Here is a 26,178-nt window from a genome sequence, read left to right as displayed (position 1 = left end):
GCATTCAGGCCTCCCCATCTGAAGGCAACAGCAGAATCCAGAAGCTTAGCCTCTTCCGCTGTACGCCAGAGATCCGTGGGCAGCCATACAATCTGCCTCAGCTGCTGCATCTTGGGAGGTTGACCTGGAGACAATGGTCTGATGCGATTGGGGTTTGTGCTGGACCTGGCCTCGGTGACTTGTGTCCAAGTCAGCACCTGGGTCAAGTCTTTAGTTCCTAAACAGGCTGCAACTGCGAAGCTGTCATCCTCTTCTAGAGCAGTGACGCCTTGGGTGTCGGCCTCTCACCCTCAAGTGTCATCCTCGGGAGAGGGGCTCAGAGCCACCCTGACCGGGATGCTCTTCAGGTCCCTGACAGGTCAGCTTCCAAGAGATGGAGGTTAAGGCTGGTGCACCAACAACCCCAGGCCCCCAGGTGCCACTCCCAAAGCTGGGGCGCTCAGGAAATGGGCTGTGGTTCAGTCTCTTAGGTCAAAAGGCAGGAGACTGCAGAGGAAGCAAGAGGGTCTTGGTCATCTCAGGCTCCTGGAGAGGGACTCAGGCCCGTGCTGCCACAGCGCCCCCAGGGGTGGAGGCTGGATGGCGGGGACCGAGTTCTCTGCTCTAGCTGCTGCCCAGGTAGCAAAGGGCCTTCCCTTCATTTCTCTGGGGAGAGATGAGCCCCAGGAGACTCAGCCTGGGGTCTCAAGCCCAAGGAATCTCAGCAATCTCTACGATCAGCCCTTTCTGTTCCGCAGACAAAATGCCCAAGGAATGCTGGACAGTGCTCCATGCTTGCTGTTCACACTGGCATTCCTTATGTACATTTTATTTTTAATTATTCCATAATCCAATTTCCTTAGTCCCCGTCAGTGATACTCTTGTCTCCCGTTTGCAGGTGGAACTGAGCTTAAACTGCATGTCCTTACAAGGGAAACCGACAAAAAAACCCACACACAGTGAAACTGGATTTAGGAAAACTGTGTTCTGCAGAATGGCAAGAAAAGGACTCTATTTCTTTCTTACTAAATTGAAGGAAAAAAAAAAAAACCAACCCACAAAAGAGACTGTGTCTCCTTGCTGCCCTCAGCTGGTGTAGAAAGACGATGCTCTGATAGGATAAGTTCCTCCAGTTCTTGCTCATTCAATTGCCACACCAAAAGTGTCTAAAACTTTCCCTGTTCCTTGAAAGAGGTTAGGTTTCATTCATAAATCCTGGAGGGTTTCAGCTGCCCTACCCAATAAGAAATAGCAGATGGTACCCTTGTCTTCCTCCTTTAGAAAGACTCGGACAGTTCATTTTCCTAGGGAGGGGGGCTGGGGGGAGAAGGCAGGGAAGGAATCCTGTGTCAGAGCACAAGCATCCACCGCCACGGTGCCCTTCTCGTGCCCTCCAGGCCGTGTGCCTCTCTGTACAGTGTCCTGTATTTGAAAAGAAGTATCTCGTGACATGAAGTAAGTAGGTGGTGTGTTTCCCAGGAGAGGGATATAAAACTCAGCCCAACCTGAGTTTCAAAGCATTTATTTCTGCTTGGGTAAAGAGCTAATTGGCCCCAATCATTTTAATAAATTTTTTTTTTAAAGAGCTAATTGAATGAAAAAATAAACAAACGGATTTAACACACTTAAGTTATACAGAATTACCTTTATTTTGGCTGCAACCCTAACTTCATTTTCCTTAAAATGAATACCATTTCGCTTTTGCTGTGTTTACATTCATGAAAGCAACCCCACTGCACTGCAAAATTACCCACATGCGATTAGGTACCTGATATATGCATTTTGATTTGTTAACAAGCGATAGAAAAGATTGTGTCATCTCATCAAGAAAATATTTTCCTTAGACACCTTATTTCATTTTGATTTCTTTAAAAGAGTTATAGCAAAGAGCTGTTTCAAAGGTTGACTCTTTGTCCTTTCACAAGCCGTCCTCGAAATCTCCAAAAATCCTGGAAATAATGCCAAACAAAAGGAGTTTATGGAACACTTCAGTTTGTCTCTTCACCATAAAAGTAAATTTCTAGCATCTACAAATGGTTAAATGGGGGGGCTAGAGGGCAGAGGGACGTGGAAGCCTCCACAATAGTCCTATCAGTTAGAAGATAAACCATATTCTGAGACTCTGATTTACATATTTGCCAACATCTAATATCATGTTAAACAGTCTAAGGCAAGGAGTCCCCAAGCTGTCAACGCTATTGTACTGGGTCCTCTTGTTGATCACAGGTCCGCAGCCGGCTGATTATTACGCTGGGTCACAGTACAGACAGTTTCCTACCCATCTTCCTGCCTTCTGTCCGGTGATTTGCCTGGCTCATTTTGAGTCATCTACTCCTGATTAGGTCATAACCATGCCAATGATACTATAGGTTACTGGTTTATTTGCTTTTCCTTTGTTCTTCATAAAACAATTCAGACTTTTAAATTTATTTCTTATTTCTTGTTTACTTTTGAGCAACCAGCAAGGTATAGAGAGAAGAACGATTTTGGAATTCGGCCTGACTCTGCAGTCTAGCTTGTGTCACGTAACAGGCCCACCTCTGGACTATTTTCTCATTAGGAGCATGCAGCTCTAATGACTGCTGCACTGGATTTTGGTGAAGAAAATAAGAAAAAGAGTGTGAAAATGCTTTTGTTGTTACCTTAAAAGAACGATAGAGCAAAAGTTTGTATTGTTACTGTACATAAAATTGATAAACTGTAACTTAGAAGGTAACTAAAATAAATACAGGAGGTAACTCTTTTAGTGCAATAATGACAAACCTCAAACTGAATGTATACTTTTTTCCTGCCTTAAAATTCAGGGTGTTGGACGGAAACCACAACTATGTTGACAAACTACATTGCCTTTGTAAGTCCTTTTACATACTGGACAAAGGGAGAGGGACGATACTTTCTAGAATCTGCAAATGTGAGATCAGAGCATTTTCAGAGGTGGGTACATTTATAGATTCTAAAGGGAAGATAGAAGTAAAGGGCAAAGTAAGATTCTTGAGCTGGGAAGGTGTTCAGAAAATGATTCCGGACAGACTTGAGTGCAGCACTCTTCACAGGACGGAAGGCTCCGCCTGTGGGAGGGTCATGCCACCCCAGAGGAAGTGCATGCACTTATGACTACCTAATGTTCATTTAAAAGCAGATCAGCTTCTTGGTTCCCAGGCTACAATGTACATAGTCTACAAAGCAAATATGTCTATTTGCCTTGACTGAGAATTTTTCTATTGATCCTCATCAGCACTGAATGTCCACTAATTAAAAACAAATAATTGATAAGTGATGTGTATGAATTAGGGAAGCATATGAAGTATCTCACACCTCTTACTGATAAGCATTAGCGATCTGTCTCTGTACATGCAAACAAACACTTGCCTAAGAATTGCTTCCTGAGAGTCTTATTGGATTTCCAATTGTATAAATATCTATTCTGTACAAATAACGGAGGCCTGCGATTGCTAGTCCGAACTTTTAACTTTCCTGTGTGCATTCAGGAGGTAGCCTGTTGTCCTTCATTTCCTGTCCTCTAAGTATGTTTTCTATTTTCTATCCTATCTGACTGTCCTGGAACAAGGTAGCCTGCATACCATCCAGGATGGCCCAAAGACACAAAGAAGCCGGCAGGCCACCAGCTCCCCACACTGGGGAAGCAAGTGCAAACTGAAATTCCATGGGCATTCTTCGTGGGTCTCAGCCACGTTTCTGCAAAGAGCTCTCACCACATGCAGTTTACACCCTCAAATTAAATCAACTAGGAGGATTAGTAAGCATCTGAAGGAAAGACACAAACGAAGATCGTTATCTTGCCATTTCATACACATACCTTCAGGGAGACACCTTCTTTCGCTCCATACAATTTTTTTGCTAACGCCACAATTTCATTCTCAACGTTTTCTTGACTGGTGCCCTTCACATCGATGTAGTGGCAGTTGGCACTGGCAAAATGGCAGGAAATTGCCTGGGCAAAGTGAACCAATTGATATTAAGGGATAAAATCCCATCAACACCAGCAACCAAGCAAGGTTTCTTTTAGAAAGTCAGTATTTCCCTCAGCGTTTGATTTCTAGACTGAAAGCTGTTCCATGGCGCCTTCAATCAGTCTCTTCGTGGCTCAGTAGCCTTTTCTCCTCCCAGGTAAAGGCTACTTGAGAAGTTACAAGAGGTTTTTAACTAGCTGTGATATTTATTTTCAAAAGGCATTTATAGGGCAGGGAACATAATTCTGTTAAGTCAGAGGTCTTTAACTTTTTAACATTTAATTTTTCTAAGGAGTAGATATCCCCAAATGCTTAAAGGGAATGTATTCCAGGGTTTTTCATCATCTTAGTCACAAAAGTTACTCAATGAAGTTTGTGATGGCTTGTTATTTCAATGGCCACAGATTGTGTGTGTGTAGTGGGGGGTGGGGGGGACACCTTGCAAAGGAAAATAATACACCCCCCTTTTGAATCAAAAGGACATTTGAAGTCTGACAGCTGATACCTGTCTTGTTCCTTTATGAAGGCAAGACAGAAGTTACTTGCCCTTCCTATTCTTGGAAAAGTTATAAACAGATCTGCTGCAGGCACTACCTCAAACTCACCTTCCCAGCACAGGTCAGTTATCTTAAGGCGACCACACCTGTCAGAACTTCCTTCTTTGCCCCAAACATCACATTTCTAGGCAGAGTGGCCACAAGCTCCGTGTCCCATATAAGCCCCAGTGCAAGGGGAAATGTGCATCCTTTATACATGTTTTTATGTATTTTTTATAGGTTAGTGTTTTTCCAAACATTAAAGTAGTTGAAAAAATATTGAAAAATTGCAGAGTCAGTATATTAAACTCCTCAGTTTTTGTACTGAGGTGCCTATGCCGCCCGCCCTTGACAGTGCTGAGGTCTGTGCTAGCGAAGAGCCTGATCTCGTGAAGAACCTCCCACTGCAGCCACTCAGATTCAAAATGTTGGCATTGTGCTCATCATGGATTTTCTTGCAGTGATTTTGACTTCTTAAAATATTGGCCCCTAAAGAGAGTGCCTTCTCACCTCACCCTCATCCTGGCCCTGCTGAGCCCAGTGCAAATATGAATGAATGAAAGATGAAACCTGGCAACTAACCCTTCGCCTCAGGGAGACAACAGGTGTTGGTGTAACAAACGAACAGCCTCACTCAGCCCAAAGAAGCCCCCAATATTTAGTATTGACAGTCATGTAATCAAGGGGGAAATGTGAGTCCACACCACTGTACTGCCAGGTGTGCTGCTGAATTTTAGAGAAATTAGAAATTGAGAATTTATGAGAAAGTTGTCAAGTTTTAATGTAAACAATGAAATCATTAAGTTTAAAATCTCTAAGCCCTGGCTGGTTTGGCTCACTGGATAGAGCGTTGGCCTGTGGACTGAAGGGTCCCAGGTTCGATTCCTGTCAAGGGCACATGTCTGGGTTGCAGGCTTGATCCCCAGCCAATCAATGATTCTCTCTCTCATTGATGTTCCTATCTCTCTCTCCCTCTCTCTTCCTCTCTGAAATTAATAAAAAAATATATATATTTTAAAAATGCTCTAACACTGAGGGGTGAAAATAATGGCTGCCTGCTAAATTTGATTTCTGGATAGCCAATTCAGAACCTTTCTTTTGGATCAATAATATTTTTTTCAACAGCGATGATAATATAAACTTTTCTGTTATTTGGTTACTATGAGCTATATACATTCAAAACTTTATTATTTTAGTATGTCAGCAATGGTTTTTGCCTCCCAAGGACAGTCTATCAGCTCCCAAGTAAGCTCTGGCTCTGAAGCAAATCATGAATGGGATCCTGAGGTCGCCTGGCTTCTTACTGATCTGAGCAAAAAAAGCATGAAATATATTTCCTGGCATTTAAATTGGACTAAAATCTAGTTTAGTGAAACGTCACAAATCTTTTACCTTGAGGATATTTTTTCCAGTGATTTTTTTTTTTTTTTGAGAGAGAGAGTAAAGGGGACGGAGGGGAGAGAGAGAGAGAGAGAGAGAGAGAGAGAGAGAGAGAGAGAGAGAGAGATGGAGACACACACACACACACACACACACAGACACACACACACATATCATTGTTGATGAGACATATGCATTGGTTGCCTCCCACATATGCCCCAAACAGGGCCATCGATCAAACTTGCGACCCAGGTACCTGCCATTGACTGGGAATGGAACCCGTGACCCTTTGGTGCACAGCCCAATGCTCTAACCATTGCATATACCAGCCATGGCAAAAGTGTCAAATCTTTTAAATTTCAATACATCTTGGCATTTTTGCGTTTGACCATTCACCGTTGAAAAATGCTGTCATGTGAATGCATACCTTCCGGAATCCTTGAGTTCTGTTCTGACCAGATCCATGGATGAGCAAAGGATGAAAGAAAACGGTGTCTCCCTTCTCCATTACAAGGTGAACCCGGGCATTGTTTTCATCATAGTCCTGGATCCCATGGAACATTATGTTAACTCCCCCCTAGAACACAAATGAGAGCCAAGTCTGTATTTGAGGAAGCCAGTAATTACAAACTTTATAGATCATCAGGAAAAGCAAAGGTACTACTCTAAGTTCTTCCAAGAGGAGATAAGTTAGATTCTTTTAAAAAATGTAAATATACAAAAGCTTCTCAGATGTCTGGTTTTTAAAAGTCACCTGTTGATATTAAAATCACAGATATTTTTTTTGACCAAATAGAAACTTTGGAATTTCCTCCTACCCTTTGTTACTGAGTAATAAATGAAGCTCTGGTCAGCTTTGCATTTTTCAGTTAATGCAGGAGAACTTTACAGCCCGAACTCATGATCATTCTTTCTCAGCATGATAGTCTCCTCATCTGGAACTTTGCATAAATCATTCTCCTATTATTCAGGAGTATCTCTGAGAAACTATTCTCCAAAACTAGGGGAGAATAACTGTTCAATTTTTCTGAGCTCATGTCTTGTCCAGAGTAAAGAAAGAAGAATTGCAAATTATAACACTGTGTTTGTTTATAATTGTTTCCAAAGTTAGTTATTGCTTTAAGGAAACATTATGTCTTCATTAAAAACTACAGTGAGACGTGATTTAAAGCTCACAAGCCTTTATGAGGGGGTGGGGCTGCTGTTCTAGGGTAGAGGCAGCATCCCATCCCCCCTCCTAAGACTGAACCCTGTTAGGACTTGGATCCGGTGCACTTCTCTCCTGGCCAGGGTGGATATGCGACCCATGCTAAGCCAAACTGACCTCCCATTTAGGCCACTCAGATTCAAATCTGAGCAGAGGATGGAAGAGATCGGACATAGTCAGGGTTCAATTGCCCACACCAGGTGCCCCAACCTACTCTTCCCACCGAGCTGCAATGCCCACTTTCCAGCCCAGCAGGCCTAGCCAGCCTTCCGGGGACTCAGCAAGGCCCTGCGGCTCTCCAAAACACTCCCTTTTGCTTGCATCAAACCTTCCCTAAATCTCACCTTACTGGACAAATCTCACAATTTCAGATTTTATATCAAAATACAGACTTTTTTTTTTTTTTTTTTTTTTTTTTACTTAGCACTAATCATCAGCATACCGAGTCTCACTGAGACAGAAGTCTTTAAAGCTATATTCTCGCTAAAACCGGTTTGGCTCAGTGGATAGAGCGTCGGCCTGCGGACTGAAGGGTCCTAGGTTCGATTCCGGTCAAGGGCATGTGCCTGGGTTGCGGGCGCATCCCCAGTGGGGGATGTGCAGGAGGCGGCTGATCGATGTTTCTCTCTCATCGATGTTTCTAACGCTCTATCTCTCTCCCTTCCTCTCTGTGAAAAATCAATAAAATATATATATATAAAAAAAAAGCTATATTCTCTTTACTTCCTACAGGACCACATTCATTCTTCCTGCCTTAGTAACAGGTGCTCTTTGCATTCTGACCATCATTCTGGGGCTGCAAGATGTATTGCCTTACACCTAAAGCACTAAAGTCTCCTTTGTGGTTTCCCTGCCTCTGGACCCCTACATCTTCAATACACCCCGTGCCACACCCCAAGATTAGTGGTCTTGAAGAAACAGATCGGTCTCGTCACTTCTGAGCCCAAAAGCATTGAACAGTTCTTCAGCATCAACAGTTGAATCAGTAAACCGTGGGACAGCCGTGCGATGGAATACTGCTCCATCCTCCCCAGAGCTTCTGCTGGTCTCTCGAGCTGGAAGGTGAGCCCTCCCTCTTTTTCACTGCAAGAGCCACCAATCACTGTGTAAGAATTACTTGGCACTTGGCACATGCATCTGGTCTTGCAATGTGTATGTCTTACCTTTGCATAGGCTCTATAATCTCAAATCACCTACCAAAGTTCCCCATGTTGACTGGCTTTCAAACCCTTGTTGAAAGTGCAAAAATGAGTACCTAATATCCTTGAATTTCCCCTGATTGGGATTCCAAATCCTAGACCAATGTTTGGCTGTGAAGGGAAATGCCATCTCATTGGTAAAGCTCTTTATGTAGACTGATGGGAAATCAAAACAACGAAAGATTCTGATCAAGACTCAGCTGCTAGGCAGACCTACCTCCCACTTGGGATAATCATGCGGCTTCAGGGTGCCTTTGTGTGTGCCCGGGAGCACCACCAGACAGCCGTTGTTCCGGTCAATGTGCTCCATGGCCGTCCAAGCGCAAACAATGCTATTGCTGGGCCTGAAGGGGAAGTAGTGCAGGTCCTGGTGCAGGGGATGGCGAGATGTCTTCTTGCCTGAAATGGAACCTGCTGTTAAAAGACGCTCAGAATTCTTCTCTTCTGCCTGAAAAACCAGAATAATGACCAATCCCTGCAAAAACCAAACAAATGAAACCATGTTCTAGATTCTAGAAAATCTGCCTCAGGTGACAAGCACCGAACTGGAATATCGAATCAACACAGATCCTCTACTTTTTTCTGGGTTTCTGGTAGCTGAGTACTCACATATACTGTTTTCTAGCAAGTCATACATATATCATCATCTCTATTGTGCTTTATTCCTTTCTAACTGGTTTGGGCACAGGGCCTAGTGTCAAAAAACAAAGTTTAATTAATTATATTGAAGAGAGTGGTCATCTTTGAGGTCCCCTGATAGTCTGCAAAATTTTTTTAATTAGCTAACTAAATGAAAAAGCCCTAAGAGGTTTCCTCACCAAACTAGAAGCATTTGGTATATAATCACTGTGCAGAATCAGAGATGCCACGACCACATTTACTTTTCTCCCTGGTTTTGCTCTTTGAATCTGATTCCTCAGGCTCCCTGATCTCTCCAGGCAAGACATCCAGGGAGGATACTTGGTGATGTGAAGCTACAGGCCTATCACAGAAGCCTCTCCTGGCCCTCCAGGAAGAAAAAGTAGAAAAGATCTCTGATGGCCAATTTACTACTGCTGGTATAGCAACTTTCCTCAGCATGGCCCAACAGCCATCTGCATAAGAATACCAGGGGTTGGTAAATAACATGCAGATTCCTGAGTACTACCATCCAAATCAGTTTCTCAGGAAGTAAGGTTTTAGAAGCTATATTTTAGAAAGCACAATAAATTTTAATAACAACTGTAGTATGTGATTTACAAAAATAGTTTAATTGTGTTAATAATAATAATAATAATAATAATAAAGGCAGAATTCACACTATCACAGGTGAGGATGGTTAATAAAGCTTAGGGATGTTGAATAATAGGTCCTTATGTGATATAAAGAGTTGTTTATAAACCTGAATGTTTAAGAATCCTATCATCTGAAAATCCAGCAGTAATAACCCTACAGTTAATATATGAAATCACTATTACACTAAATGTTGTTATGATATAAGCTATTTTGAATTAAAGTACTGTAAAAAACAAAATTCAAGTGGGTAAATTTAAAGATCTAATTGGCTGTATTGAATGACTTACGAATTGAGCAGCATTCGGTGTAGCAGATAGGAGCTCAGAGGAGCTTACCAAATGGAAGGCTTTGGTAGGCAGATGGTGGAGGGATAAGAAGTTACTAGAGAAGAGGACAGTTCAGGCAGCCCCTTTAGGGGAGGGGCAGGGGACTATTGGGCAGATGACCTCACTAGTGCTGACATGGACTGGTTAAGATTTTCTCCCTGGGAGGAACTGAAACTGCAATTTGGTTAGGTATTAAGGCTCAGCTTGCTGATGTGGGCTAGCACAAGGGATTCCATTTTAGGCCTGTTGTCTCTCTTTTAACAGGACACATACTCATTTATGCAAAGTTTAGCACTTATACACATGGCTATAGTTAGAACATCAACCTTATGTATTTTAACAAAACATTTTCCTTCCCCTGAACAAATGAGAGCCCTTTACCAGAGTCGGGAGGTTTGTTTATCAGCATGGTATGCATGGCCATAATGTTGGGTCCAGTGAAGCACTCCACATATTTCAGAATCTAAAGGAAAAGGGGGAACGGGGGGAGTTCATGAGAAATCAGATGCACAAGCGAGTGGCACAAAGTACAACTATGAGAATCAAGATGACAGTAGTTTTAAAAAGCCAATCTCACAACATTGCAAACAAAGCCTGGAAAAGTGAGCACTTGGAAATCATTGGAAATTTCTAACACTCCGAATTAACAGGCTTTTTGGAGCCTATTGGAAACATAACCACTTTTTCTACAAGAGAGATGGAAGTTTCTATGAGAGATCAACTGGGAAGGACAGATGATTCATGCCTCCCCACCTCCTTTCAATCGAAGCTGACGACAGTTGCCCAGTGAGGAGCCAGCTTCCTCCTCCTTCATGGAGACTGTTCACAGGAAGGGACCATGACAGGACCCAACCCACATGCAGCTGTCATGAGGAGCCCAGAGGAAAGGAGAACAGCAGCTCAGAGGACCCTCACAGTCAGTGTGACCATTCACTCAGCTCTTTACTGAGTTCTGTGAACCAGGCAGAGTGACAGGAAACAGGACACAACAGTGAGCTGCCTCAAAGAGTTTATATTATAGTCTGGTGGAAGATAAACAAACAATGACATGAGCAGTTGTGGTTGAGACACATGCTATGAAGAATAAGACGCAATGACAACATGTGACAGGGAGGGCTGAATTAGTCGCAGGCTCCAGCAGCTGCGGTGTTGCCTCCAGCACCTAACCCTCCTGGGGAGGGGTGAAGTACAGAAAGGACTCAACATTGAATGCCTACTACTTGCCAGGGGCTTTATGAAATCAGCCCAATTAAGCCTCACAGTAATCTCTGAAAATTAATGTCCCCATTAAATAATAATCCTTTAAAACAAATATCCCAAATGAATAAGCCTGAGGCTGATAAATTGCCCAAGTTGGCAGAGTCAGCTACATGAAAAGTTGATATTCATACTCCAATACTGACTCCAAAAAATGAAGCACATTTTACTGGTTTCTCACTATTTGGTATCTTGTGTGTAAGGAATCTATATATATATAAAAGCCTAAGCAACCGTTACGACAGAACAACCAGTCGCTATGACGTGTACTGACCACCAGGGGGCAGATGCTCAATGCAGGAGCTGGCAGACCCCAATCACCCAATCGGGGCTGGGATGGGGATCTGGGGGGGTGGGGGGGTAGCGGTGGATGCGGCCCCTTTCCCAGGGGGGCTGAGGGCCGGCTCCCTCCTTGGGGCCAGCGGCCAGCCTCCCAGGTCCTTTCTCCTGTCCCTCCACCACCCCCGCCCCCAACCCAGCTGGCAAGCCCTGATAGGCCCACCGCCCGCCTGCCATAGTGGTGGTTGGGCCCTCCCACTGCTGGCCAGCCTCCCGGTCCCTCCCCCTGGCTGGCAGGTCCTGATCCTTCCTAATTAGAGGCTGGGCCCCGGGCTGGGATGGGGAACCGGGGGTGGGTGGTGGAGGACGTGGGTAGCAAGGGAAGGAGAAGGCCGGGAGGTGGGGAACCTGATCGGCCCTGATTGCCAGCCAGGCCTAAGGACCCCACCTGTGCATGAATTTCGTACTCATCTGGAATAATTTTGAGTATGAGGAATAAGCCTGAGGAGTCAGGCCTGATACTTGTTTTTTACAAAGCCTGTCATTTTTCTGTTGGTTTTTCACTTAGGTCAGTATTTTCTAAACCTCATTCAAAAGCCATCCTCACCATTTTTGCCATACTTTGCAGAATTTCCCAATATAGTTAGCTAATAATTCTTAACTCCTTTTAACTTAGTCTTATCCTGATTAATAATATCCTCAAAATCATGGATTAGATGTGCGGGTTACTTTTCAATACACATTAAACTAGATAGCTATTAAAACATTGCATACCTTCTAAAAATTATTGCATGAACCACCAGAGACATGGGTCATACTTTTGAAATGTAGGAAACCTGAAAATCCCGATAATGTTTCATTTACCACAAGTGGCCTCCAATCTCGAGCTTTTCCTCCTTGACCCACCCACACAGCTTCCATGTCCATCACATAACATGAGGTTCAGATGAATGGAGGGTCCAGAAGGGCCACTTCCCCTCCAGCCACCAACGCATGGGGCTGGACATCACAGACCTGTAGTCTTTCTTCATGAGTCAAATTCTCTAACAGCCCTTGGGTTATAATTTCTAATAAGTACTATATGTAATGTCTCCTTTAAAGCCATGCTAAATGGATGGTTCATAAACTGGGGTACATGTGTGCCGTGGAATAATGCACAGCAGTTTTAAAAATATAAATAGATTCAGAGATACTAATGGAAAGATGTCTAACATCTACCAGAAATGGAAAAAACAAGGTGACAACCAGTATGCTCCCATGTTACAAGGTGGGGGCATACAAATATGCTTGCATATACACAAAATAATTTCAGATGAGTACATAAGAAAGCTGAGCAGTGAAGAAGGCTATGGGTGGGAGACTTTACTTTTCATTTTATGCCCCTCTGGACTACTTGGATATTTTCGTAAGTATGAATTGCTCTTAAAGAATAATAATTATTTTAAGAACTAGTTTAAATTTAAAATCAAACTCGCAGTTCTCCTGACCAGATTCATAAAACAAAACAAACAAACAAAGAAATGGATCTACACTGCATAGCTTCAGCAATTTCATCCTTTGGTACGCCTGAATCAAGTGTAAGAAAGACTCCCTCTTTAACACAGAATTCCTTCCCTTCTCAACCAGAGGTAATTAGCAAACTCTACAGTGCCGTTTCTCAATCAGGGCATAACTGACAGTTGGGGCTGAATAATCATTTGTCTCGGGGAGGGGGTTATTCTGTGCCTCATAGGGTCCTAGAGCCCCATTAGCATCATTCTAGCTTCTACACCTTAGAAGCCAGGAGCACACCATCCCTCCTTGTCCATGTGTGATGACCAAGCATGTCTCCAGACATTGCAAATACCATCATCTCCCATGGAGAACCACTGCTCTAGGACCACAGCAGAAAGGTGATAGGTAAAGTAAAAAGACAGATTTCGGAGGCAAGCATGCAAATGGGCTATTAGCTTAGAGGAAAATATATTCAAGGTCTTGAACCTCAGGGAGAGTGCAGTATCTGAAGAGTTCCTCATCTTCTTGGAAATCTTGGGCCTTGGTAATCACTTTTTCACTTGGAGCGTATTTTGATTTCGCAATGGTCACATCTTTCATTAACATTAATCCAGCTGGTTTTACCTCTTGTCTGCAGAGTCTTTCAAACTCATTCCTAGAAAATTAAGTTGGCAAATGATGTCCTTACTGCTGGCTCCAAGCACCTGCCTGACCCAGTTCTGGGAAAAATTCACAGATTGGGGCGGGGAGGTATTCCCTCTGCACTAAGTTGGCCTCCAGCCCAGGTTGAATAATTCTGATTAGGAAAGGAGGAGAAAACAGCCAACTCAGAAGTCCCTGCTTCCTAACTGCGAGGCTGGAATTCACTACCAGAACTCAAATATTCCTTAGCTTAGAAGACCATTTGGAGAAATACATGTGATTTGGTGACACCCGGAGAAGAGCAGACACTGCTGTAGCACCAGCAGCACTTCAGGCCCTGTTCCAAGTCTTCTCTCAATATGTTTACCTTATTTAGCCCTAACAACGACTCGAGGTCATAAGTGCTATTATTCCCCCCATTTTACAGATGTGGGACAGAGACATGGGAAGGGTAAGTAAACTGCCCCAGGACACACAATGTTAAGTGGTGGGGCTAATATTAAAGCCAGCCAGTCTGGCTGCAGAGCCCAGTTTCCTAAGGAGCCAAATCACTAAAAGTGCACAAGCTAATCTTACTATATTCCCATCACATGCATAAAGCATATACTTCTGTAAAATAACAAATAGTTACCATACCTAAAGCGTTCGATATCAGCATCAGATACCAAATTTTTAATGACAAGGAACCCATTTTCTTCATAAAATTTTCTCTGTTCTAGGCTTAGAACATTATTATCCCGAGTATACCTGAAGGAGAAAAATACATCTCAAATAATAACAAATCACAGCATAACAATACCCAGCACTTCTATTTCAAAGACTTTAAGAAGTAATATGAAAAAAAATGTAAAGTTTTAAATCCAAAGCATTAACTACTGTCACAAAGAAATTAAAGAATTAACAAATTATATCATCTCCATTCAATGGGATATGACTCAGGCATTAAAAATAAGCATATAGCCCTAACCGGTTTGGCTCAGTGGATAGAGCATCAGCCTGCGGACTGAAAGGTCCCAGGTTTGATTCCGGTCAAGGGCATGTACCATGGTTGCGGGCACATCCCCAGTAGGAGGTGTGCAGGACGCAGCTGATCAATGTTTCTCTCTCATTGATGTTTCTACCTCTCTATTGCTCTCCCTTCCTCTCTGTACGAAATCAATAAAATATATATATATATATATATATATATATATATATATATATAGCATATAATAGCAGGGACAATGCTTATTATAATAAAATATGATTATAATTTATAAAGCTAAGACACTATTTTTAAAAAGTGCAAAAATACAAAAGAATTTTTTAACAGTGATTACCTTTATGTAATGAAATTATATATGATATTAAAAGATTTTATTTCTCTGATTTTAAATTTTGTTTTGTAATGAATAGGTATAGTTTTTCAGATTGGCAACAAATTCAGTAGAATATATATATATTCAGAACATATATATATATATGTTCAGAATGGAGAAAAAATATCAGAAAGGGTGCAATCTGGTTATATATATTTAATCTTCACCCAAGGAGTGAGGATATTTTTCCCATTGATTTTTATGATTTTTAGAAAAAATGAAAGGGAGGAGTGAGGGCAGGAGAGAGAAACATCGATATGACAGAGACACATGGGTTGGTTGCCTCCCACATGAGTCCTGACCTGGGGACCTGGGGCGAGATGGGACCTGCAACTCAGGCACTTGCCCTGGACCTGGAATCAAACCTGAGACCCTCCAGTGTGCAGGCCTATGCTCTGACCACTGAGCAACTGCAGCCAGGGCAGATTTTATATTTTTAATTGTCTGGTTCATGCATTCTCCAAAGAAATCAAAATAACAAAATCCAGATATGTGTACAGCATACACACACACTCAAATCACCCAGTCCATTCCTCTCTAGTTGGAATTGTGGCTTTGTGAGAATACTCCTGGAGATCAGATGTCTTTTTCTTTAAAGGTAACGAGATAAACTAAACATGTTAGCTGCCTCATCCTATGACCATATGACAGGTGAACTTAAATAAGATATAGCATGCCTGAATTTTAAACCAGATTGTGCCCTTTCTGATATTTTTTTCCTTTCTGAATTTTAAAGTAAAAATAGAAAATTAAAGTCAGGATTTTAAAAAATTTCCACAATTGTTCTAATTAGAATAAGTCCTGGAAATGGAGGCTTTGCAGAATGAATTGTTACCAGGCAACAGGATATACTGTGTTTTATATCCTAGTTACCACTAGAAGAGCCTTTGTATACATTGTATGGTTAAAAATTAAAATTAGATCTACTTACTGGAATTGAGGATGGAAACTGGCAGAAGGAACAGCCCCTGAAGTGGGGTGAGCTATCTAGGATGTGAATTAAGGCAAATACAAATTTAGGAGTCAAACTTTTCTAGAAACAACAGTTTCTAGAAAACTGGATTTGCTCTCACATGGGAAGACGGGTCCCAAACAGATATCAAGCAAACTGCTTATCTACATAACTCTGGCAGTTCCATACTGCTGCCTCCCTCACTTCATTTCATTCCCACAGCCGCCTGAGGAGAGGGCTGGAAGCTCTGATATTAGTCCTGCCACTCAGAGCAGGGAACCTCGGCCTGGAGGGCTCAGTAGCTGGTCCAAGGTCACCCAACAGAAAATGGCTGAGCCAAGACTTGACCCACAACCTTTACTTCATAGCTTCCATGTATTTTATTCCACACGACTATTCCTTCCACTAAACTGAATGAGTAAAAATTGAAAGGGCCAATTCTAGAAGTAAGGAGAAAAATGTGCTAGTTAAAAGAGGTATTTAATTTATTTGGAGTCCAGGCCAAAATATTAGAAACAATTTGGCTGGTCATTTAAAAAACCTATAAAATAAGCAACGAATCCAAGAAAAGTAGGATCCACACAGTCAAATATAATTTTAAATACTTAAAGAACTAGTAATTTGTTCTAATTTTTTTCTCCAGTAACCATAGATTGTTGACTTAGCATCTATAGTTTCTTTTCTTCATTTTTTAAATCATATCTTTAGTTTAAAGAGTTATTTTCAGAATGTCCCTTCTCGTAAACATGTTATTTTTTTATATTTTATTGATTTTTTTACAGAGCGGAAGGGAGAGGGATAGAGAGCTAGAAACATCGATGAGAGAGAAACACCGATCAACTGCCTCCTGCACACTGCCCACTGGGGATGTGCCCACAACCCAGGTACATGCCCTTCACCGGAATCAAACCTGGAACCTTTCAGTCGGAAGGCCGACCCTCTATCCACTGAGCCAAACCGGCTAGGGCAAACATGTTATTTTTAAATGACATCTTATATAACTGGAAAAATGTTATAGTCCAAAAGAAAGGCAGGCCAGGAGTCAGAATCACTAGCTACTGTCTGTGTTTCACGTAGCAGAGAAGTTGATGACCTTTGTCAACTATTCTCAGAAAAAATGTGATTGCGAGGACAGTTCAAAGGCAACATTCCAGAGCCAAAAAAAAGAGGAAACACATGTGAAAACACTGAGTTCTGACTTTGACACCATTATAGCAAGAAACAGCAAGATCAGAATATCAAATTTCAAAGTAGTAACAGCCTGGAGAGGAACCTCAATTGATTATAAATACCTAGTCTCAATATAGCAGTGGTTCTCTCATTTGAGCATGTGTCAGAAACAGCAAGTGGACCCATCCTCAGGGATTTGATTCCCGAGGTCTGAGATGAGCCTGAAAATCTACATTTCCAACTAGCTTCCATGTGGTGTTGACGTCCCAGGACCACACTCTGACAGCCACTGCTTCAGTTAAATGACCTTGGTCCAGAGTTTGAACCTCGCCTAGCTTCCAATCTCTCACCTGTAACATGAGATGATGTAATACCCTGGTTCCCCTCATCAGTCCATGGACGCGATTTTAAACGTAACAGCGGTTCTGATACATCGCTGCTTGAAACTCAGCTGGAGAGCAACAGTGAAAGTAAAAGAAACAGCTAGTATGGTCATGAGATTTCAGGATCCTACAGACAGCCGGACAGAGGCGAATCAGCTCGCATTGAGGAGCCATCCGCGGCAGTTTATAGGGAGCTTCCAAAAGTGCGCCCCGAAAGAGAACACCTAATCTGAGCAGCAAGTGCACTCCATAAAGGGAGTTGATTTACGCGTCCTATGCTGTAGTGACACCTTTCTGGACCCAACACCGATGCGCACCCATTCCCTCCCGGGTTAATTCCGATGCCGAATCCGGAGGCGGACCCAGTGCGAGCGCCGAGGGGTCGCAGCCCGAGCTCAGCGCGCAGAGCTGAGGGCGCGACAGACGGGCGAGCTCCCTTCCCAGCCCGGCGGGTGCCCCGCGGAGGCCCTGGAGGCCACCACCCTTCCAGCCCGAGCCCCGCGCAGCCCAAAGGATACGACGGCCCCGGCCGACGGGCAGCCGAGGTGGCCCAGGACGACGCGCAGGCGGGAGGCAGCGCGCGCCCCGTCCATGGCAGCAGCTGGAAGGACGGCGGCCGGGCCGCGCCTCTACTTGGCTCCTGCGAGCGGCCCCGCCCCGGGCCCCGAGCGGGCCAACCTCCTCCTCAGCTTGAAGGCCTCAGGGACTGGGCTAAGGTCACCCAAGAAGAAACCGAACCGCAACGTGACCCACAGCCTTAACTGCGTAGTTTCGGATATTTTGTTCCACATGACTGTTCCTTCCACTAAGCTGCTGAAAGAATAAAAATGTATATGTTCTGCTCTACAAGTAACATGCTGTTAAGAGGCATTTAATTTCAGGGAGTCCAGTCCCAAATAGTAGAAGCTGGTCCTTAAAAAGGAAGAGCATGAAATCAATGACACACTGAAATGTCTGATCCACACAGTCTAGATCTAGAATAATTTTAAATTTCCTAAAGAACTAGAATTTTTTTCTTCAATTCTATGATTTGGGGATAAGTATGTATATGCCTGTGAAACTCATCACTACCATCAAGGCCATGAACATCTATGTGAGAGGAGACCTCTCAAATTTCCCTCTCACATGCTTTATCATTGTTTTTGTGTTTATGGTAATAGATAAAATCTACCTCTCAGCGAATTTTCAGTGTACAACACAGCACGGTTAGCTGTAAGCACTAGGCTGCATCGTAGATCTCCAGAACTCTCCATCTGGCATAACTGAAACGTTGTACCCTCCGACTAACACTTCTCCATCTTCCCCTCCACACAGCCCCTGGCAAACACCATTTCACTCTTTGCTTCAATGAGTTTGACTTTAGATTCCACATATAAGTAGTATTTGTCCTTTTGCGACTAGCTTTTCTCACTTAGCATGAAGTCCTCAAGGTCCATTCATGTTGTGGCATTTGCAGGATTTCCCTCTTTATTCTTATTATTTTTTTAAGAAATTCTTTATTGTTTAAAGTATTACATATGTCTCCTCCCCCCACCCCCCACCCCCATTTCTGGTATTTTGTGGTAATGGAAACAAGAAAAGTCACACACACACACACACACACACACACACACACACGCACACGTGCTCCACTAGCATTTCTTTAGATTTGAATTAGAATTCAGAATATGTCCCATAAAGATCACGGTCTCTTTTGAAAATAATTTAGGAAAAGCAGGATATAAGGACACAATTATAAGCTGTATGTTGTAGCTATAAGATAGACTTTATATAAATTATTTTCAGACAAAGAGATGTAAGACTATTTTCTCCAAACCCATATCTCGTGTCAGCCATAATTTTAAAAAGTGTGAAAATCTGAGAAAACGTATGGTACAAAAAGATTTTTAATCTTTCAGCCTGTACTAGGAACTAAAAGAGATTATGTATGAAGCCAAGAGAAGATGAAAGGATAAATGAATTGTCCGGATTGAGAAACATCAAGAGGACTCAGGTAAATTACCTAGCACTACGTGAAGTCAACCAACAAACCTTAGATCAGTGGTTCTCAACCTTGGCTGCACATTAGAATCACCTGGGAATCTTTTTAAAGTCCTGATTTCTGGGCCTCATCCTCTGGAAATTCTGTTTCTTTATTACTAATGTTGTGGCCCCACCCCATAACAAAGAAACAGAATTTCTGGAGGATGAGGCCCAGAAGTGGAAAAGTGACTCAAGATAAATATCTGTGTATTCTAGATGTTCTCTCTACAAGGTAATTATTTATTAAAATGTTCTGTGTTACCATTTCAGCACCAAATCAACTAAACTCACTGCCTCACAAATTCTCTTTATGAAGCTTCGTTAAAGCTCCAAGTTGGGGCTTACCGCCTTTAAGTATTCAGTACATGATATCCTGATTTAATAAAAAAAACAACCATGGACAATTCCTAGTATTTCTATAGGGCGTGACTGATACTAAACTCCCTGGCAGTGACACTAAAGGAGCTCCTTTTTAGAGGACAAGCTGGTGACATTTAGAAGAGCTAGACCTGAAACATGTTAAAACATGTTCAAGGGCTTCCTGTATGGATAAGAAGTGGCACTTACTCCAGGAGCAGATACAGCTTAGATTAAAGAGATACGTGATCTGAATGCAACGAAAGCCCTTTTCTCCAAATCCCACAAGGAAACTACCACAATCCTGAAAACTTCTATTCAGTCCCTCCGCCCCCCGGCCGCAGGCATGGCTACTCACAATATCCAACCACTGGTGCACAGCCACGGCCACTTGCGTCCCCAGGGGCTTGGTCAGAACCAGCACATCCCCAGGCACTGCGTTATCCGGCCTGAAAAAAAAGAACAAGGGCATGGTCTGGCCAAATGAACCAAGAAGGTGAACTCATCATCAGTTAAACAGGAGAAAGAAAAGGCTGGTAAAAAACAGTGCATTTGCAAGCACTTACATTTAAGCCACAACTACCAAGTGTTGCAGCTTTGCAACTTGCTACTGAAGCTACTACTACTGGAACAAAAACATTGAAAGGGAATAGAAGAGTCTGCCAATTACCTATTAGATCCAGCCCTCCAATAAAATGTATAAAAAAGTAAATCACTTAGCCTTCAAAGGCAAAAGGCTTGATCAGGCCCTGATTCAGCCATGCTAGTGTGTAATTTTCAATACAGACCCACCATGCTTCTGAGGCAATAAGACTTCTGAAACAGATTGTTTCTTAGGCTGTGGGATTTGGCTCAAATTGTGGCTGTCTAATATTTTGGTGATTTCAGCATCAAGTTTCAAACTCAGACTGACCAGTAATAAGTTTCATATTTGGCACTCAGATTACTGAAGACTGGTACAAATGGTTGTCTCCAGGAACACATTAAAAGGTACTCAATATCATTAACCACCAGGGAGATGCAAATCAAACCACTGTGGGTATCACCTCAACCCACTAGGATAACTATTATAGAAAAAATAAAATAAAAACAGTAACAAATAGTGGAGAGAATGTGGAGACATTGGAATCCTCCTACATTGCTGCTGGGAACCAGTTTGACAGTTGCCACATTACCCAGTAACTCTGAGGTATATATACCGAAGAGAATCAAAACATATGTTCATAGCAGCATCATTCATAAATAGGTGGAAAAAAACCCAAAGATCTATCACCTATAAATAAACTGTGGTATGTCCATGCAATGGAACATTATTCAGCCATAAAAATGAATGAAGTACTGATACATACTACAACATGGGTGAAACTTGAAAGCATTATGCCTAAAGAAGCCAGACACAAAACACCACATATTATATGATTCTATCTAATGAAATGCCTGGAATAGGCAAATCCAGAGACAGGAAGTAGATCAGTGGTTTCCAGAGAGTGGAGGGAGAAGGGAATTGGGAGTGACTGCTTATGGATATAGGACTTCTTTGGGGGTGGGGTGGGGGGAGGAGAATTGATCGGTATATTCTGAAATTGGATAGTGATAACGGTTACACAATCTTGTGAACACACACAAAAACAATGAATTCTATACTTTAAAATACTGGGTTTTATATTATATAAAATTTCACTATATGTATTATACTTCAACTAAAAATACTAATAACTTTAAAAAACAGAAGTCAAATACTGATACATGCTACAAAATGGATGAACCTTAAAAATATTATGCTAATATTATATAAAGTAATAGAAGCCAGGACAGCTAAGGGCAATGGGGTTTCTTGTTGGAGTGATGAAAATGTTCTAAAATCGACCCTGGTATTGGTTGCAAAACTGTGAATATTACCAAAGGCCATTGAACTATATACTTTAAATGGGTGAATTCTATAGTATGCAAATTATATCTCAATGAATCTATCTTAAGAAAAGAAAGAGAACCAGGCCAGGTGACATGGAACAAAACCAACTTACATGATGAATTCATTGGGCTGGCAGACAGTTGTAGCCACTCCTCCCAAAACAATCCAGGGGTTTAACACTGTTTGTCCACCCGTTACAGACGTTCCTGCCTCCTCTGCTGCATCTTTAAAACCCTGTATAATTAGGGGCATCACTTTATCCCTTTCCTAGGGTTTAAAAGGACACAAAGTAAAAGTCACATAATTCAGTTCAAAACCAAGAAAAGAGTCTACACTTGTAGTTATAAAGAGGATCATAAAACCCTAATGGATGTCCTTAAAGTTCACAGACTGTACAGGCAATAAGAAAGGCAGATGGAATAGTTTACACTAAGCCATTTTATCAAGAGCTGGAAGATATTCCAGGTTACAATGTGAATGAAGCCCGGACAACAGAGAAATAAGAACTGGAATGTGATTGGGTGTTCAGGGCTACCCGAAATCTAAGCCAACTCTTTAAATGGTCCTTAGGAACTCTAAGACTCATTTAATATGCACCCACCACCCTCCCCCAAAGGGCTGTGTGCAAACAATGGCTCAAATGCACATTTGTGCTGGCAGAAAAGGGCCTACTGAAAACTCTCATTTCTAAGAGTCAGGACAAACTTCTTTTGGGGGACAAAAACAAGTACCTTTCAAAAATAATCTAAGAGAGAATTCATCTCTGGGTCAGAGAACAGGTACAGGTAGCAAGGCTATAGATACTGCCAGGTAAGCACGGAAATACACGTGACACCCCAGCCCCATCACTGTCTTACATCAGTGCCCAACCAGCAACCAAAGGGCCTGGCCCCTGGGAGGCCGCATGCCCTGGGTCTGTAAAGCTAGTCCAGTCCACAGGCCTGGCATGAAGGTGCTATTACTGTGGCCTAGATTTTAAAACAAACCTAAATGTCTTGGCTTTAGTCTACCCAGAAGAAAGGGAAGCAGGTGGTGGAAATGAAAATATGAATAGGCCAGACTACTTTAATTCACTAATAACTGCCAAAAAGTGGAGAAAAGGATGAAATATGGAAGCCATGCAGCCTGGGCTCCTCACTTTACAGATGGGAAAAGAAGGGCTGACCAGCCAAGTGAAGTGACCAAGACAACAGACAGTAAGCAGCTGGCCCATCTCCTACTTACCCTATCGGTCATTTTATTACTGATTCCAAGGAGCATCAGCATATTGTCACATTCTGTGACCTCCACTGCATAGAGGCCACTGAGTACATTGGCACATGCTATCCTGCCCTGGAAGAAAGCAGAAACATGAAAAAGGGCAAGAGGAGGATGGGGACTTCCCATGTGTTGAAACAAAGGGAGCCTACAGAATACCTCCCAAGAGAACCCAGGTACTTTCCAGGAATAGCAGCTACTGGGATGGGGTCCTGTTTCTGTGATTTGCAGACTGGTTACCTATCCTTAATCACAGAACCACTAAGCCATTCACTTTTTCCAAGTTATTCCCGTTCCTACCTTTCTTTCTCAGGCAATTCCCATTCTAAACACTGGGAGAAGCCTACAGTTTATTTAGATGGAAAACGGGGAGTGGGAAGATGTCAGGGGGAGCAAGGTTGGAGGGATAGTCTGGGAGGAAGAGCTGTGGAGTGAAAACACGTATCTGAAAGCAAACTTGGAAACAGCCACTTATCCTAAACAGATTCTGAAAAAAAAAAAAATGTGAACTTTACTGATTATAGAAGATGATTTCTATACACTTGGATGGAGAAATTTTTGTACCTTCTTTTAACCGAGGCAACAAGTGGTTTACAACTTGGGTGCCAAGTGCTAGTTAGGGCTACAGTGGGTTCGCTCGGATGCTTTAAGGAGATGCTGGAAAAGGGATGAATTCTGGTTCGAGCTACTTTTGCCACCTGGTCAGGTGGGACACCTGGGGTGTGGCATACCTCAGCCTCTCAGGAATACTGCTTTAGAGGAGAGAACAGATGGATGTGTGGAGAGAAAACAGGTTTCTATTAACCTGTGTGCCTGTCACTGGCACCCCGCCCCCACCCCCATTTAGCTGCCTCATGGCCCAAGTCTCTCTGTGAGCAACTTGATCCTCGTGCCCTTGGCACACAGGAACTTGGATCCAGCAGTTCAGAAAATCTTCTACACAGTGAGTATATAACACAATTGGGGGTGAGAATGCCTAGAATCAGAATAAATGGTCAAGAAGTCAAATTGTGATGAGCTCTATTCTGGACTGAAAGATCTAGGATTAGACCTATACAGGGTATGGCAACATCTCTGGCCTGAAACACCGGAATGAGAGGTTTACAAATACCAAAGAAAGAAAAAAAATTACAAACATGCCAGTCAACAGACAGTTAGTAGACAGCAGGTGTTCTTGCACAAAAGAAGCAGAGGGATTTCTGCCTAATTGCTCATGTACAATACCAAAGGTGAGCAGGAAACAGATCAAATGGTTGCAGTTGCAGGAGTCAGATCAATGGCGGGATGAGAAAAATTTGAATATAAAAAAACTAGAGGCCTGGTGCACAAAAATTTGTGCATTTGGGGATAGGGGGTCCCTTAGCCTGGCCTGTGCCCTCTCACAGTCTGGGACCCCTCAGGGGATGACCACCTGCTGGCTTAGGCCCGTTCCCTGGGGGATTGGGCCTAAGATGGCAATCAGACATCCCTCTGGCAGCCCGGCAGCCCTTGGGGGATGTCCACTTGCCAGCGGGGAGCAGGCCTAAACTGCAGTCGGACATCCTTAGCGCTGCTGAGGAGGCAGGAGAGGCTCCCACCACCACGGCTGTACTGGCAGCCATCTGCCTGGCTTGTGGCTGAGCAGAGCTCCTCCCATGGAAAAGCGCCCTGACCACCAGAGGGCAGCTCCTGCATTGAGCGTCTGCCTCCTGGTGGTCAGTGTGTGTCATAGTGACTAGTCATTCCCAGTCCTTCTGCTGTTAGGGTCATTTTACACATTACCCTTTTACTATATAGGACAGAGGCCTGGTGCACAGGTGGGGGCCGGCTGGTTTGCCCTGAAGGGTGTCCCGGATCAGGGTGGGGGTCCTGCTTGGGTGCCTGGCCAGCCTGGATGAGGGGATGATGGCTGTTTTTAAAACTTAAACTATATAGGTAGGTACATTGTTATTAACTTAATTAGGGTACACCTAAGGCTTAGGAAGAGCCACACTCAAGGGGCCAAAGAGCCGCATGTGGCTTGTGAGCTGCAGTTTGTCGACCACTGGGCTATGGCATCTGGTGATCTCATTTGCATGGAAACCCTCTCACCAAAGACCATTTCCACTTACAATTATGATGGGTCAGGTGATAAGTTGAGTTGCTGCCCTTATCAAAGTTAAAATTGCACTGACAAAGTTAAACAGGGAAGGAGGACTTTATTCTAGACTATTTCAATAGAATAGAGAGAAGAGCTGGGGTTGGGGGGAATAGCCTTTCTGGTTTCTTACTTTCCTATGAAAGTTTCTTACTTTCCTATCTAAGACCTAGCCAGAGTGTCATGAGCTTCTTTATAGCTTTTTTCCCTGCGTGTCATGGAAATATTATCAGTCCTGATGGAAACTGGCTTGAAATCTCTTAGTGAAATTTTCTGTCAGGAGCTGCCTCCATTCAGAGCTTATCTGCATCACTAGCCTCATGTTCTATTCCCAGCATGACCAATGACTTTCTTGAGTCTATAGAGACAGTTACAAGCCCTTCTCTGTGTCTCACTTTTCCTGTTATCTCTACAAGGAAGCCAAGAAACATTTGCCCTCCACCATTACCTGTGTTAGCTGAGAAAAGCTTTGAAAAAGCCATGGAACATTCTACAGCTGGGTGGAGTCCTCCATGAGAGCACCATAAAGGAGCTGATATTCTGCACGCAAGCACCATTATGGCAAGTTGCTAAATATCAAAATAAACTGTTGAACAAAATAGATCAAGAGACATAGAAGTATGCAACAGACTGATGAATCTCAGAGGGAAGGTGGGGGAGGGTGGATGGGAAGAGATCAACCAAGGAATTTGTATGCAAATATGCATAGCCATGGGCACAGACAATAGAGTGGTGCAAACCTGGGGCAGGGACAGGGGCAGGCTAGAAATGGTCATGGGGGGGGGGGGGCGCGCGGGTACATATGCAATACTTTCAACAATAAATATCTAATAAGTAAATAAAATAAAATATCAAAATACTTCCTCATCAGTTGATCAATAGCTGAAAGGGCGAGGGCTATGCCCTCCATCTTGCCCCGTACCCTCCATGTTGGGGCAGCCGCCATGTGCTCAGGAGAGTATCTTCTTCCCGGAAGCCCAGGCCCCTGCTGGCCACGCCTGGGATTTCTTTAAACTAACCAATGACAATCAAGGGACGTGCGCGCCATAGAGATGACCACATCCTGTGTAAGAAGACCCGACTGGTGCCTGGCCAATTGGCAGGGC

The 26,178-nt window shown here is 43.1% G+C and overlaps 1 protein-coding gene across 1 annotated transcript; it reads right to left on the bottom strand.

The window, feature by feature from the left end:
• Positions 1 to 1,604: 1,604 nt before the first annotated feature.
• LOC308533895 (phytanoyl-CoA dioxygenase, peroxisomal) lies at positions 1,605 to 18,052 on the bottom strand. Its single transcript, XM_081112104.1, has 9 exons — positions 17,927 to 18,052; positions 15,835 to 15,890; positions 14,182 to 14,292; positions 13,390 to 13,558; positions 10,255 to 10,336; positions 8,490 to 8,671; positions 6,294 to 6,443; positions 3,797 to 3,931; positions 1,605 to 1,928 (listed from the first exon to the last, which is right to left on the bottom strand). The coding sequence occupies exons 1-9, from the start codon at positions 17,999 to 18,001 to the stop codon at positions 1,875 to 1,877; spliced, it is 1,014 nt and encodes a 337-aa protein (XP_080968230.1). The 5' UTR covers positions 18,002 to 18,052; the 3' UTR covers positions 1,605 to 1,874.
• Positions 18,053 to 26,178: the final 8,126 nt, after the last annotated feature.

This window comes from Myotis nattereri, assembly GCF_964212035.1.
Source record: "Myotis nattereri genome assembly, chromosome: 1".
In the NCBI taxonomy this organism is placed as follows: Eukaryota; Metazoa; Chordata; class Mammalia; order Chiroptera; family Vespertilionidae; genus Myotis; species Myotis nattereri.
This window is presented reverse-complemented; position numbering and strand designations above follow the sequence as displayed.

Coding starts and splice junctions, on each gene's coding strand:
- LOC308533895 (XM_081112104.1), bottom strand. CDS start 18,001: ATGGACGGGGCGCGCGCTGCCTCCCGCCTGCGCGTCGTCCTGGGCCAC. Junction 14,293..15,834: donor AGTTTCCATCCTCAATTCCA/GTAAGTAGATCT, acceptor TTTCTCCTTCAG/GTATACTCGGGATAATAATG. Junction 13,559..14,181: donor GCTGATATCGAACGCTTTAG/GTATGGTAACTA, acceptor TTAATTTTCTAG/GAATGAGTTTGAAAGACTCT.